Here is a 17,198-nt window from a genome sequence, read left to right as displayed (position 1 = left end):
CTAATCTTTAATTAGCCTTCTGAGCCAATGAGCAAACACATTGTACCATTAGAACACTGGAGTGATAGTTGCTGGAAATGGGCCTCTATACACCTATGTAGATATTGCACCAAAAACCAGACATTTGCAGCTAGAATAGTCATTTACCACATTAGCAATGTATAGAGTGTATTTCTTTAAAGTTAAGACTAGTTTAAAGTTATCTTCATTGAAAAGTACAGTGCTTTTCCTTCAAAAATAAGGACATTTCAATGTGACCCCAAACTTTTGAACGGTAGTGTATATACAATATATATACATAGATAGATATATATACCGGCCCCCAGACACGTTTTTTTCTCTAAATGTGGCCCCCGAGTCAAAATAAATGCCCAGGCCTGCTGTACACTGTTTGTTTGTCTAATCTTGAACGGGTTTGTGCTGAAAACAAAGTTTTGTTGTACTTGTGCAATGACAATAAAGTCCTATCCTATCCCTATCCTAAATAATAGAGTAGAACTTTTGGGCGTGACTATTGCTGGTGATGATGTTAGATAAATATTTAGTTTTTTGCTTCTTTCACAGTTTTGTGATATGTGGCAAGACTGTCCCTTAACATGCCCAATGACACATGAAGTCCACATTTCTTCCATTCACGCTCAGCCTGCCTGCACTGAAGTCTCAGGGCATTTATTTCTTCTTGTTGTTTACAGCTAGCTTAGCGGCTAGTTTAGCCATTAGCACGCCTTCATGTTTGTTCCTGCTTGTTCTTACTGGTGTGTAACATGTTTGGCCTCGTCGTCCAGTGATAATAATACTTGTGAGAAATATAGTTTATTTCTTGAATGGAGATGGTGATTTTTAATTTAATGGAGCGGCGCCATACTGTGCATGGAGAGCCATATTTAGCTGCCTATCAGCCAGGGGACCAAAAATAAATAAAGTATCAGCCAGAGGGGATCGGCTTTTGTGATCGGCATTGAAATGACTTAATCGGCATTGGCCGATCACGTACTTGTTCACGGAAATTGGCTGACACCCATGCCCCTAGTACTGATAATTGATTATTTATTTACATATTTTTGTGAAGTAAATCAGGAGTCTCCAATCCTTTTTCATCTTATGTTCAACAAAGAATAACTTACCAGCAGATATTTGCAGAGAAAACCGAGAGCTTGGTTTCACTTTGAAAGATCGGATGTAAAATATTCATTTCAGCACATTAGAATCAAATTAGAATGCACAATACTCAATGTTTTGCTCCGAGTGAGGACCGAAATGAGCATCATTGAAATCACTGCTTGTGACCCAAATGTTGCGATAAAAAGTCAATTAAAAAAGTATAAAACTGCATGTGATAATTTTGCTATGAATAAAGTGTGAGTAGCTTTGCTGATGCTGTTAGTTAAAAAAAACGGATTATTTGCAGACTCACTGTGATTTACCATTTACTTAAATATTTAAACAGCAGCTGGGCAGACAGACTGAGAATCATGTCAATGAAAATTGCTTATTCAGAGTCTATAATGTTGGTCCACATTTTTTTTTCCAGACACAATTTTATGATGCACTTTTGTCGCTTTTGGCTTTTTCGAACATGCAAGGAATGATTAACTGCATTGCATTGAAGCAGGGCCGGCCCGTGGCATAGGCCGTATAGGCAAATGCTAAGGGCGCCGTCCATCAGGGGGCGCCACGCCAGTGCCACAAATGTTGGAGAAAAAAAAAAAAAAAAGTTGGTACTATTATTTCTAAATACAAAAAATAATCCCACGTTAATTAAAATGCAAAGTAAAGCCTATTTAATAGAAATATTATTTGTTACAACATTACGCCTCCCCCCTCCCCCCGCACGGTGCGCCCCCTCCCTTCCCGTATCATGACTCTTTTTGGACGTCACCACATCAAAAAATCAACACAAGATGTCAAAACGGCCAAAACTGTCAGGTGCCCAGGGAAGAAAAAAGAGAAAAGAAGAGGAGAAACGAGAAAAAGACAGAGGTAGCAGGTAGGTAACGTTAGCCTACATGAAATTATTTGTCTGTTACAGAATGTGATAGTAACCTGGCTTTTTAGCATTAAGCTAATGTTACATGATTCGGCAATTGCTAATCAATAAATAGCTAGTTCTGTTTTAACGTCGGGTTAATATTGTGGAGGGGGCTAAATTGTTATGGAAAATAATAATGTAACGTTAGGTAATTACAGTACTCCCACCTTACATTCCTCAGGGACATTTGTATTAGATCTTTTAAGCAGGTGTTTTTTGTTTACATTGTTATTGCCTTCTGGTTAGCTAATGTTTGCCCTGCAGGTAATAGTCACTTTTCCACCCCTTTAAATATTAGGTATAGTTGTAAGCCTAGTTGTTAAAGTGCACATCATTAATGTTAATTAAGCAATATCACATGAGAGGGAATGCTGTTTTTTAATTTGAGCACTGCTGTGATTCGGTTAAAGATAATCATAACATAACATTCTCATATAATATGTTAATTTGCTTTCTTTAAGTAAAAAAAAAGGTCAAAGACAAAGCTATTCAGTTTCTTGTGAGTATATACACTTCACTGCCGATGTGGGGGGGCGCCACCTAAAATCTTGCCTAGGGCGCCAGATTGGTTAGGGCCAGGCCTGCATTGAAGTGTACCATTATTGGATTTGATAACATCACAGTCCTGAATTACTAAATTAAATATCAGTCCCTCCAGGATTTTGTGAAAACCTGATTTCACCGCAGCTTTTTTCGAGAGTTGCGGCGGATGTTAAGATGTTTTGAGGCTTATTCTTTTTATTTTCAATAACATGGAATCAACATGCGATTTTATTCATTTGTCATCAATGTTTTAGGTGTTTCTTGAAACCTCAAAAGTCACAGGATTTTAAAAAAATACAGTATTGATGTTATACTCGTTTTATTCCGCACAGACTTAAAAGTGGACATTAGATGGCAGCAAATGCACATACTCAAAGCTTATTGACAAATTACTGTATATAACTAATAATATGAATAATTATTACAGAAATAAACAACACAGAGGCTTCTTTATTTATCTATGGTCCACAAGTTGCAGACATTCTTTGTGTTTGGTTTATGCTTGAAAAGTGTTCGTCCATCTTAAACATTCATTTATGTTCCGAAACATCCGTGAACTGTTGAGAGCGATCTATAGCAATTATTTTCTTTTGGTAAACGAGAGACAATAAGAGATTATCATCACACTTCAACGTGTCTAACATGTAAATGCTGCCCTCTTTGCACACTGCAAAAAGTCAGTGTTCAAAAACAAGAAAAAAAAGTACAAAAATTAGGGGTATTTTATTTGAACTAAGCAAAATTATCTGCCAATAGAACAAGAAAATTCGGCTTGTCAAGACTTTCCAAAATAAGTAAAATTAGCTAACCTCAATGAACCCAAAAATACCTTAAAATAAGTATATTCTCACTAATAACAAGTGCACTTTTCTTGGTAGAAACAAAAGAGACCTTTTTGCTCAATATGTTGAAAAATATTCTTAAATTAAGTAAATGCTAGTGCCATTATCTTGACATAATGATATGCGCTCGGCATCATGATTTTTTTTTCATGCTTGAAGTAAGAATGCATTACTTTAAAAAAGTAGTTTTATACTTGTGAGTGTTAATGACACAGCTTTGCAACAGTTGATGTTCTAGTTTCAAGCATGTTTTACTCAATATAGGTCATAAAATCTCAGCAGCAAGCTGTTATATCTTACTGAGATAATTTAGGACCAAAACACTTAAAACAAGTAAAACACTAACATAAAATCTGCTTAGTGAATACCTGTGTGCTGTGTTGAAATGCTCTCCCAAAATTCTCTTGTTAATTATCTACAGGCCACCTAAATATTCTGCAAATTTTTTTGATGATTTTACTGAACTATTGTCTAGCATCTCCACTGACTTTGACTGCCTGGTTATAACTGGTGATTTTAATTTTCATATTGACGATTTAAATGACAAGGGCGCAAAAGAACTTTTTACTATTTTAGACACATTTGAACTGTCTCAACATGTGAAAGAGGCTACACATTATAAGGGACACACCCTGGACCTGATTATCACAAAAGGTCTCAATGTTTCTGATGTTCTTGTGATTGATCCTTCATTGTCTGATCATTTCTGTGTTTTCTTTAATATTTCTGTAATTCCGGACACACAAACAGAATCAAAGAATGTCAAAAAGCGGTACATAAATGAACATGCTAATGTCCTCTTTAAAAACGCCATCTCCTCACTACCACCTCTAAACCCATGTCATGCTGATGATCTTGTAAGCAACTTTAATTCCAAAATTGTGAATATCATAGATATCATTGCACCTGTTACAGTTAAAACGATTTCTGGCAAGCAAAAGGCACCCTGGAGAAAATCTGCTGCTGTAACAGCCCAGAGAAGAGAGTGCAGGAAGGCTGAACGAATCTGGCGGAATACAAAACTTCATATTCACCATGACATCTATAAAGAGAGCCTCCAGGCCTACAATTTAGTCTTAAAAAGTGCTAGAGAAACATTCTTCTCCAATATCATAAACAGCAACACAAATAAGGCCAAAACCCTATTCACAATCGTTGACAGACTGACTAAACCCCCAACACAAATACCAGCCGAACTCCATTCCACGCAGAAATGCAATGACTTTGCATTCTTTTATACTGATAAAATTGAAGGCATCAGACGCACCATCAATATCTCAAGTAAAAAAGTTGGATCACCACCCCATTTAGGCAAAAGTAACACAGCAATGATGGCAAGCTTTAATGCCATAGACTCTAAAACTCTAGTGGAAACGGTGACAGCTCTAAAGTCATCCACCTGCTGCCTTGATGTTTTACCTACCAACTTCTTTAAGAATGTTTTTGACTGCCTATCAACAGACATCTTGCAAATAGTTAATAATTCTATTAAATCGGGCAATTTCCCGAAGGCTTTCAAAACTGCAGTCATTAAACCTCTTCTAAAAAAGCAGAGCCTAGATGCCTCTGTTATCAACAACTACAGACCAATTTCAAATCTACCATTCATAAGTAAAATAATTGAGAAAGTTGTCCTCCAACAACTAAATCACTTCTTGGCTTCTACTGGCTGCCACAACAACTTCCAGTCAGGATTTCGACCTCTTCATAGCACAGAGACGGCCCTTCTTAAAGTTATAAATGACATCCGTCTAAACACAGACTGGCAAAACTTCAGTATTAATGCTTTTGGACCTCAGTGCTGCATTTGACACTGTCGACCACTCAATACTTTTGGACAGGTTGGAAAACTGGGTGGGGATCTCAGGCACAGTTTTAAGCTGGTTCAAGTCATATCTACAAGATAGGAACTATTTTGTTTCCATTGGTGACTTTGTATCAGAACCAACCAACGTAACGTGTGGAGTCCCCCAAGGTTCAATCTTGGGGCCGACTTTATTTAACATCTATATGCTCCCACTAGGACAAATCATGCAAAATAATAACATTGACCATCATTGCTATGCCGATGACACCCAAATCTATGTAGCGCTATCACCAAATGACTATCGCCCCATAGATCTTCTGTGCCAGTGCATTGAGCAAGTCAAACACTGGATGTGCCAAAATTTCCTACAACTAAATGAAGATAAAACTGAGATAATTGTTTTTGGTGCTAAAAAAGAAAGGTTTAAAGTCATCCAACACCTTCAATCACTGTCCCTGAAAACCTCAAATAAAGCCAGAAATCTTGGGGTTATTTTAGATTCTGATTTACATTTCGACAGTCACATCAAATCAGTAACAAAATCGGCCTACTATCACCTCAAAAATGTAAAAAGACTTAGAGGGCTCATGTCAGCTCAAGACTTAGAAAAACTTGTACATGCCTTTATTACCAGTAGGCTAGACTATTGTAATGGTCTCCTTGCAGGTCTTCCCAAAAAAACTGTCAGGCAGCTACAGCTTGTTCAGAACGCTGCTGCTAGAGTTCTAACAAAGACCAAAAAATGTGAGCACATTACACCAATTCTTAAATCCTTACATTGGCTCCCTGTACATCAGAGAATAGATTTCAAAATCCTCCTGCTCACATATAAATCACTACATGGTCTAGGGCCCAAGTATATCACTGATATGCTCCCACTATATACGCCCTCTAGATCACTAAGATCTTCTGAGACCAATCTGTTAGCGGTTCCAAGAGTAAACTCAAATCAAGGGAGATCATCATTCAGTCACTATGCAACACATAGCTGGAATAAACTTCCTGAAGATGTCAGACTCTCCCCAACTCTCACTACTTTTAAAACTAGACTGAAGACTTTTATGTTCACCTTAGCTTTCAGCTAAATCTTTTAATCTTTTAACTTTTAACGTCTGCACTGTTTTTATTTTTATTGTCTGCATTTTAATTTTGCTTTTATTTTCTTTCATTTCACTTTGTTGTCTGTGAAGCACTTTGAGTCTGCCTTGTGTATGAAAAGCGCTATACAAATAAAGTTGCCTTGCCTTGCCTTGCCTAGTGAGAAGAATTATCACATCAGACAGAAAATAAGCAAATATCACCCTTATTTGAGATATTTAATGTTACTTAGATTTCAGTTTTTGCAGTGCAAGGTGAGCAGTGATAATAAAAATCTGTTCTTAAATGCCTTATCGTGGATAAATAAATATATAAATACATGTCAACTAGGAAGTATCAATATCACTATGAGCAGTAGTGGCCCCGTATTGACTTGGTACCTGATTGATACCAACGTTTTCAGTATCGCCCACACAACATTACCTTATAGACCAGGTACTTGCAGATGGAGAAGACAAACAACAAAAACAAATATAATCTGATTATCTCACCTTCTGGCTTGGTGAAGCGAGACGAGCATTAACCCCTGCATCACCACAGTCACCCTGGAAAACACACACAACATTTGAACTATGTGAAGAAAGACAGAAAATACATTTTGCTTTGCATTAAGAAACTGAATGTGGTGCTTCAGGCACTGGTGAACTATGACCTGCAGACCAACTAGGCCTCATTAAGCTTTTCAACTCAACTATTCCAAATCATAATGCAATTTTGAAAGGACCGTAAGTCTTGAATTATTTGCGCATCTAAAAATATTCAGACGTTTTGTGAAACGAGAGGCTCTGTACTTTCCAGGGATATGCTGAATGAGTAATTACGGTAGTCTAAGTTAGCAGCTCCCAGAAGACGAGGCTTTGATCCACACAGTAAAATATGTTAGTAGATTATAATGTAAACAACTGGTAGGTCCTCTATTTTCCGTACTATAAGCCGCTACTTTTTTCCTTACGCTTTGAACCCTGCGGCTTATAAAATGTCAAAGGGTCAAAGAAGCAACCTTTGTATGAGAAAGTTTTGCAAAGAAGTAATATTCTATGAGTGTTTAATGTTTTAACGTTCATAGTTGAAATTGTAAATCCAAAATGCTTCATTCGTGTACATTTAGGTTGAACTTTTCAGTAAAAATCTGTGAAATTAAATTCTGCTTTTTGATTTTGCCTGTTATTAAACTGTGATTTAACACACACTGGAACCCGCAAATCAAATGGTTTACCACTCTTGTTCTACTTAATAAAATTGTGGTAGTGTTGTACCGATACCAATATATTTTTGTTTTCTGTACTTTTCTGTATTTTTTAAAATAAAGGGTACCACAAAAATGTTTATTATTGGCTTTATTTTAACAAAAAATCTTGGATACATTAAGCATATGTTTCTTATTGCAAGTTTGTCCTTAAATAAAATATTGAACATACATGACAACTTAACTTGTCTTTTAGTAGTAAGTAAACAAACAAAGACTTCGAATTAGTCTGCTGACATATGCAGTAACATATTGTGTCATTTCTCATTCTATTATTTTGTTAAAATTATTAAGGACAAGTGGTAGAAAATACATTATTAATCTACTTCTTCATTAACTGTTAATATCTGGTTATTTTCTGTTTTAACATGTTCTATCTACACTTCTGTTAAAATGTAATAATCACTTATTCTTTTGTTGTTCGATACTTCACATTAGTTTTAGATGATACCACACATTTAGGTATCGATCCGATACCAAGTAGTTACAGAATCAGACATTGGTCATATTTAAAGTCATCATGTGTCTAGGGGCATATTTCCTGAGTTATTAAACATAATATACATTTAAAAAAAACGAAAGAAGATTTTGTGATGCTAAAAAAAAGGATGTAATCATAGTAGTATCGACTAGATACGCTATTGTACTACGTATCATTAAAGGCCTACTGAAACCCACTACTACCGACGACGCAGTCTGATAGTTTATACATCAATGATGAAATCTTAACATTGCAACACATGCCAATACGGCCGGGTTAATTTATAAAGTGCAATTTTAAATTTCCCGCTAAACTTCCGGTTGAAAACGTCTATGTATGATGACGTATGCGCGTGACGTCAATCGTTGAAACGGAAGTATTCGGACACCATTGTATCCAATACAAAAAGCCCGGTTTTCATCGCAAAATTCCACAGTATTCTGGACATCTGTGTTGGTGAATCTTTTGCAATTTGTTTAATGAACAATGGAGACTGCAAAGAAGAAAGTTGTAGGTGGGATCGGTGTATTAGCGGCTGGCTGCAGCAACACAACCAGGAGGACTTTGACTTGGATAGCAGACGCGCTATCCGGCGCTATCCGACGCTAGCCGCCGACCGTACGGATGATCGGGTGAAGTCCTTCGTCACTCCGTCGATCGCTGGAACGCAGGTGAGCACGGGTGTTGATGAGCAGATGAGGGCTGGCTGGCGTAGGTGGATAGCTAATGTTTTTAGCATAGCTCTGTGAGGTCCCGTTGCTAAGTTAGCTTCAATGGCGTCGTTAGCAACAGCATTGTTAAGCTTCGCCAGGCTGGAAAGCATTAACCGTGTAGTTACAGGTCCATGGTTTAATAGTATTGTTGATTTTCTGTCTATCCTTCCAGTCAGGGGTTTATTTATTTTGTTTCTATCTGCAGTTAAGCCCGATGCTATCACGTTAGCTCCGTAGCTAAAGTGCTTCGCCGATGTATTGTCGAGGAGATAAATGTCACTGTGAATGTCCATTTCACGTTCTCGACTCTCATTTTCAAGAGGATATAGTATCCGAGGTGGTTTAAAATACAAATCTGTGATACACAAAAGAAAAAGGAGAGAGTGTGGAATCCAATGAGCCCTTGTACCTAAGTTACGGTCAGAGCGAAAAAAGATACGTCCTGCACTGCACTCTTGTCCTTCACTCTCACGTTCCTTATCCACAAATCTTTCATCCTAGCTGAAATTAATGGGGTAATCGTCGCTTTCTCGGTCCGAATCGCTCTTGCTGCATTGTATACAATGGGTAAATGTGAGGAGCCTTTCAACCTGCGACGTCACGCTACTTCCGGTACAGGCAAGGCTTTTTTTATCAGCGACCAAAAGTTGCGAACTTTATCGTCGATGTTCTCTACTAAATCCTTTCAGCAAAAATATGGCAATATCGCGAAATGATCAAGTATGACACATAGAATGGATCTGCTATCCCCGTTTAAATAAAAACATTTTATTTCAGTAGGCCTTTAAAGTGGATGTTAGGTGTAGATCCACCAATGGCGTTTGTTTATATTGTAGTGTCCTGGAAGAGTTGGTGCTGCAGGGAATTCTGGGAATTTGTTCTGTAGTGTTTATGTTGTGTTGCAGTTCAAATATTCTCCCAAAATGTGTTTGTCATTGTTGTTTAGTGTGGTTTCACTATATGGCACATATTTATGACAGTGTTGGCGTTGTTTATACGGTCACCCTTAGTTTGACATGTATGGCTGTTGACTAAGAATGCCCTGCAACCACATGCGTGTAGTGTGTTCAAAGGTAAGATGAACGTCTGAATGGTTACTAAACGGACATATTGAAATCTTGTCTCTACGTTGGTAACTGTAGACCAGATTAAACACATCCAATATTATGAGTCCTGGGTGCTGTGGTGTGTAGTGAAACATTTGTAGCCATCACTCGCTCTACAGGGACGATACTTGAAATAACTGTACTGTAGCAGTCGCCATGGAGACAAGGATTAGTGACTTAAAAGTAATTACAACACTGCGGATAGATATTAGCCGCTTGCTTACTAGCCATGTCTTAAAGCACCTCTTCCTGAGGGCGTTACAGTGTTATAGTTTCACCTTTATCTTTAGTTATTAAGCCAAAATCCGTCCGTTCTCCCTTTTCTGTCTACACACTGTGTCTGCTTGTAAGTACTCCATGATTGTGCACTGCCAAACATGCTCGTCTGCATGACACGTCTTGGGGGACCGGTACTTTTTAGAGGCGGTATAGTACCGAATATAATTTTAGTCATACCAAAGACTATAAAAATGGGACCCATTACCTCCCTGCTTGGCACTCAGCATCAAGGGTTGGAATTGGGGGTTAAATCACCAAAAATGATTACCGGGCGCGGCCACCGCTGCTGCTCACTGCTCCCCTCACCTCCCAGGGGGTGATCAAGGGTGATGGGTCAAATGCAGAGAATGATTTTGCCACACCTAATGTGTGTGTGACAATCATTGGTACTTTAACTTGAACTTAATGAGTATTGTGGTACTATACCAGGGATGTCCAAACTTTTTCCACTGAGGGCCGCACACTGAAAAATCTAAGCAAGCGGGGGCCATTTTGGTATTTTTTATTTTAAAAACCAATACAATATATGTATAAAAAAGATACATTTAGGCCTCCACTCAGACTTGATCCCGGGGACCCCAAAAGGTTTTGGTCCAAAAAAATATTAAAAATGTGTCATTATTTAGTATTATTATTATTATTATTATTCAAAGTTTAAAGGCCTACTGACATTTTTTTTTTTTATTCAAACGGGGATAGCAGATCCATTCTATGTGTCATACTTGATCATTTCGCGATATTCCCATATTTTTGCTGAAAGGATTTAGCATAGAACAACGACGATAAAGTTCGCAACTTTTGGTCTCTGATAAAAAAAAAGCCTTGCCCCTACCGGAAGTAGCGTGACGTAGTCAGTTGTTCGCCTCCTCATATTTTCCTATTGTTTTCAACGCAGCTAGAACGATTCGGACCGAGAAAGCGACGATTACCCCATTAATTTGAGCGAGGATGAAAGATTCGTGGATACGGAACGTTAGAGTGACGGACTAGAATGCAGTGAAAGACATATCTTTTTTCGCTCTGACCGTAACTTAGGTACAAGCTGGCTCATTGAATTCCACACACTCTCCTTTTTCTATTGTGGATCACGGATTTGTATTTTAAACCACCTCGGATACTATATCCTCTTGAAAATGAGAGTCGAGAACACGAAATGGACATTCACAGTGACTTTTATCTCCACGACAATACATCAGCGAAGCTCTTTAGCTACTGAGCTAACGTGATAGCATCTGGCTCAAATGCAGATAGAAACAAAATAAATAAATCCCTGACTGGAAGGACAAACAGAAGATCAACAATACTATTAAACCATGAACATGTAACTACACGGTTAATAATTCTCAGCCTGGCAAAGCTTAACAATGCTGTTGCTAACGACGCTGAAGCTAACTTAGCAACTTAGCAACCGGACCTCACAGAGCTATGATAAAAACATTAGCGCTCCACCTACGCCAGCCAGCCCTCATCTGCTCATCAACACCCGTGCTCACCTGCGTTCCAGCGATCGACGGCGCGACGAAGGACTTCACCCGATCACAGATGCGGTTGGCGGCTAGCGTCGGCTAGCGTCGGCTAGCGCGTCTGCTATTCAAGTAAGTCCTCCTTGTTGTGTTGCTACAGCCAGCCGCAAATACACCGATCCCACCTACAACTTTCTTTTTTGCAGTCTCCATTGTTCATTAAACAAATTGCAAAAGATTCACCAACACAGATGTCCAGAATACTGTGGAATTATGAAATGAAAACAGAGCTATTTTGTATTGGCTTCAATGGGCTACCGATACTCCTGTTTCACTGGCTGCGTCACGCGCATACGTCATCATCCAAAGGAGTTTTCAACCGGAAGTTTAGCGGGAAATTTAAAATTGCACTTTATAAGTTAACCCGGCCGTATTGGCATGTGTTGCAATGTTAAGATTTCAACATTGATATATAAACTATCAGACTGCGTGGTCGGTAGTAGTGGGTTTCAGTAGGCCTTTAAATCTCGAGATCAACATTAGGTCTATCTGTCAATATAACGCTTTTAAAGATTTAAGTTGTATGCCATTTAAGTCAAGGAAAACCGTGTTTTTTTATGGAAAAAAACACAAAATATGCAATATTTTCCCCCAATAAAATTTTTAAGTGGAATATTTGAGATTATATAATCATTGGAGTCTTAAAAATGTCAATAACTCATAACAACATTGATTTTAATTCATTATTTTTTTGAGCAATGACACTTAAAAAAAAAAAGTCCCACTAAAATTATTGGGGATCCGAAAGGGTACTGCTCAGTAAAGTTTAAAAAAATAAATCCAACATTTTTTTAAACTTTTACCACAATAGTCTCAAGATCAACTTCAGATCTATCCGTCAATTATAAGTTTTATTGTTGTTTATGTTTTTTGTTTGTTCGTTTTAGGCCCTTCTTTAAAAAACTTAGTTTTTTAAATGGCAACCAAATAATATGCAACATTTCCCCCCCAAAATATCTCAAAGTGGAATATTTAAGGTGAAGTAAATGGAGCCTTGAATAGGTCAATAATTCATAATGACATTGATTTTGATTCATTATTATTTTTCAAAGAAAGAAACAGCCTGCATGGCAGCTTTGTGTTATTAGAGTAAATAATGCAACATTTTCTTGTTACATTTCACCTGTTTGCTCTTTTATACCACTTTTTATGTTGTTTTTTATTTTTTTTATCGTATTTTTAGAATGTGCCGTTAAAAAATTACCTGCGGGCCGCAAATGGCCCTCGGGCCGCACTTTGGACACCCCTGTACTATACTAATACCGGTATAACGTACAACCCTACGTTGTGGACTTTTTTTGTTTGGAAAGCAGCCATGTTAGATAAGAATATAAAATAACATACAAGAACACAAATGTATGAATAAGATTTATAGAAATGTCAAAAAACCTTGTCAACAAACAAACACACAAACATCCTTTCTTATCACTCATTCGCCTTATGTTGGTGGCCAAAGTCACAACGCCAAAAGAGCTGGTTTCGTTTTTTATTTTGTCTATGTTGACAACTGCTTATCAGGCGTGCACATAACTGGCTTTACGAGACAAGTAACATTTACAAACGAGTCAAATGAGGTTTGGTCCAAGATAACGGGAACAGGAAGTGATGGGGTGAAATTAAAGTAGACCGAGAAAAGCCAACAGTACAATAACAGGTCATTAAAACCTTGAAACACACAGACCTCGGGACAGTCGGGGCTGACCTCCGCCGGCAGTCCCCCGAGGTCTGCGGAGGAGAAAGAAGGGACAGGAGAAGGAGAGGGAATGTCGTGAAGGGGAGAGGATGAGAGGAAGGAGGGAGCTGCATGAAAGAGACACACTGTGCTCTGGGCTCAATGTGACAGAGAGCATGACGGCTTAGTCAGGAGGCACTGGGAGAGAAATGAGATGGCTCAGGTCCACACACACAAACACACACAAACACACACACACATTAAAAAGTCATGCACATCACCATTTGCATTCTGGCGTAGGCACAGACACACTCACACACACACACACACATTAAAAAGTCATGCACATCTCTATTTGCATTCTGACGCATGCGCACACACACACAAACACACACACTCACACAATGTCTTTGCATATGCAAGCAAGTGCTGTGTTGTTTTGAGAGCCCAGCTTGAAGCTGTGGATTTGATTTGTTATTGGGTCTTTTTACTTCAGCTATCCCAAAATAACAAACACTATGTTCAAGTGGAACAAGTAATACCAAGGTCCTTACATAGCTAAACCTGACACTTAAATGTGTGTGTATATACAGTATGTATGTATGTATATGTGTGTATATTAGGGCTGTGAATCGTTGGGTGTCCCACGATTCGATTCAATATCGATTCTTGGGGTCACGGTTCGATTCAAAATCTTTTTCTTTTTTTTTCAACTCAACACGATTCTCGATTCAAAAAAGATTTTTCCCCGATTCAAAACGATTCTCTATTCATTCAATACATAGGATTTCAGCAGGATCTACCCCAGTCTGCTGACATGCAAGCAGAGTAGTAGATTTTTGTAAAAAGATGTTATAATTGTAAAGGACAATGTTTTATCAACTGATTGCAATATTGTATATTTGTTTTAACTATTAAATGAACCAAAAATATGACTTATTTTATCTTTGTGAAAATATTGGACACAGTGTGTTGTCAAGCTTATGAGATGCGATGCAAGTGTAAGCCACTGTGACACTATTGTTCATTTATTTTATTTTTTTATACATGTCTAATGATAATGTCAATGAGGGATTTTTAATCACTGCTATGTTGAAATTGTAACTAATATTGATACTGTTGTTGATAATAATCATTTTTGTTTCACTACTTTTGGTTTGTTCTGTGTCGTGTTTGTGTCTCCTCTCAATTGCTCTGTTTATTACAGTTCTGAGTGTTGCTGGGTCGGGTTTGGTTTTGGAATTGGATTGCATTGTTATGGTATTGCTGTGTATTGTTTTGTTGGATTATTTAAAAAATAAAAAATAAAAAATAAAAATAAAAAAATTTAATTAATAAAAATAAAAAAATCGATTTTTTAAAAATGAGAATCGATTCTGAATCGCACAACGTGAGAAACGCGATTCGAATTCGAATTGATTTTTTCCCACACCCCTAATATATATATATATATATATATATATATATATATATATATATATATATATACTACCGTTCAAAAGTTTGGGGTCACATTGAAATGTCCTTATTTTTGAAGGAAAAGCACTGTACTTTTCAATGAAGATAACTTTAAACTAGTCTTAACTTTAAAGAAATACACTCTATACATTGCTAATGTGGTAAATGACTATTCTAGCTGCAAAAGTCTGGTTTTTGGTGCAATATCTACATAGGTGTATAGAGGCCCATTTCCAGCAACTATCACTCCAGTGTTCTAATGGTACAATGTGTTTGCTCATTGGCTCAGAAGGCTAATTGATGATTAGAAAACCCTTGTGCAATCATGTTCACACATCTGAAAACAGTTTAGCTCGTTATGGAGGCTACAAAACTGACTTTCCTTTGAGCAGATTGAGTTTCTGGATCATCACATTTGTGGGGTCAATTAAACGCTCAAAATGGCCAGAAAAAGAGAACTTTCATCTGAAACTCGACAGTCTATTCTTGTTCTTAGAAATGAAGGCTATTCCACAAAATTGTTTGGGTGACCCCAAACTTTTGAACGGTAGTGTATATATATATATATATATATATATATATATATATATATATATATATATATATATATATATATATATACACGTGTGTGTATGTGTATATATATATATATATATATATATATATATATATATATATATATATATATATATATATATATATATATATATACATCCAAAGACATGCACCTTGTGCATAGGTTGATTGGCAACACTGAATTGGCCCTAGTGTGTGAATGTAAGTGTGAAGGTTGTCTGTCTATCTGTGTTTTGCGATTCATAGGAAATAAATGGTTCAATAATTTATTTTCCCTGTGCAAAATATCAAATTTAACAAAAATAAATCATGAATATGTCTATCTTTCTGACACATCACTGGCCGGGATTCATTCCGAGCATTAACGATGCGTGCCACACGGGCAATGGGAGTATCAAGGGAAATTTTAAATTCAGCACCCTCATTCATGATTTGACCTTTTACATGCACTTATTCTCGCAAAACATGCCCCCCACGTATCTCGGGGCGCTACGCACAGTGAGTTATCTGCATGTATCTGATTTTTCAATGTCAATGTCGACAGTGCAATTACCAACTTTTTTCCCATACATGAGAATTTTTATGCCAGTGTGAACAGTACAATCCAGATTGAATTCAAACTCGACCCAGGCCTCTTTCGTATGTAGATATAAATTAGATATGTATCCGCTCAGGTCGCGTTAACCCGACCTATACTTCATCGAAAGGTGGCAAACCTCACAATTCTTCGCCAAAACAGAAAGTAAATCCTAGACAAAGATGTATAGCATAGATTTAAATGAGCATAAATGGTTAAAAAAAAAACACTTTTGGAAAGAGGTATCACATTCTGCATGACCGTTTTGCGGTATTTGTTTTCCTTAGTTCCCTTTATTTTCTTTCCAGTGATCTTATTTTGTTAAGTACTCTTCCTGTTTTGCTTCACTTGCGGTTAGCTTCGACTCTGTAAGAGCACTTGGTCCCCACCTGCTCCTGATTAGTGAAGAGTCTCACCTGTCTCTGAATACTAATTAGTGTTACTAACAGCAGTGTTGGTTCATTGTTACTCGACCACATTGTTTGCCTTTTTCCACGCTAAAAGATTTTGACCTGTTCTGTATTTGTTCTTGTTGTGGCTCACCGCGGTTCCCGGCCTTGACCAAGCTACCTGTGTATTCCACCATTAAAATAACATTTTTTAACCTGCACATCGTCTGCAATCTCTGCATCTTGGGGTCGTGCCGCCAGGTGCCACATGTAACCATAACAATGAGCTAGCTTGGCTGACACTGCTATTTTAGGGACTAAACGTCACATGACAACCACTTCTAAATACAAAACCCACAACCAGTAAAGTTGGCACGTTGTGTAAATCGTAAATAAGAACAGAATACAATGATTTCAAAATCCTTTTCAACTTATATTCAATTGAATAGACTGCAAAGACAAGATATTTATGTTCGAACTGAGAAACTTTTGTTTTTTTTTACAAATAATCATTAACTTAGAATTTAATGGCAGCAACACATTGCAAAAATGTTGGCACAGGGGCATTTTTACCACAGTGTTACTTGGCCTTTCCTTTTAACAACACTCAGTAAACGTTTGGGAACTGAGGAGACACATTTTTTAAGCTTTTCAGGTGGAATTCTTTCCCATTCTTGCTTGATGTACAGCTTAAGTTGTTCAACAGTCCGGGGGTCTCCGTTGTGGTATTTTACGCTTCATATTGCGCCACACATTTTCAATGGGAGACAGGTCTGGACTACAGGCAGGCCAGTCTAGTACCTGCACTCTTTTACTATGAAGCCACGCTGTTGTAATACGTGGCTTGGCATTGTCTTGC

General features: G+C 37.5%; 1 protein-coding gene across 3 annotated transcripts in view; it reads right to left on the bottom strand.

Moving 5' to 3' along the window:
* The window catches only part of LOC133630163 (collagen alpha-1(X) chain-like), a 182,596-nt gene that overhangs the window by 84,292 nt on the left and 81,106 nt on the right, over positions 1–17,198 (bottom strand). For all 3 annotated transcript variants that reach the window (XM_062021560.1, XM_062021562.1, XM_062021561.1), the window contains exon 9: positions 6,811–6,864. In XM_062021560.1, the coding sequence (XP_061877544.1) occupies positions 6,811–6,864 (54 nt within the window). The remainder of the gene's footprint in view (positions 1–6,810; positions 6,865–17,198) is intronic.

This window comes from Entelurus aequoreus, linkage group LG15 (assembly GCF_033978785.1).
Source record: "Entelurus aequoreus isolate RoL-2023_Sb linkage group LG15, RoL_Eaeq_v1.1, whole genome shotgun sequence".
In the NCBI taxonomy this organism is placed as follows: Eukaryota; Metazoa; Chordata; class Actinopteri; order Syngnathiformes; family Syngnathidae; genus Entelurus; species Entelurus aequoreus.
This window is presented reverse-complemented; position numbering and strand designations above follow the sequence as displayed.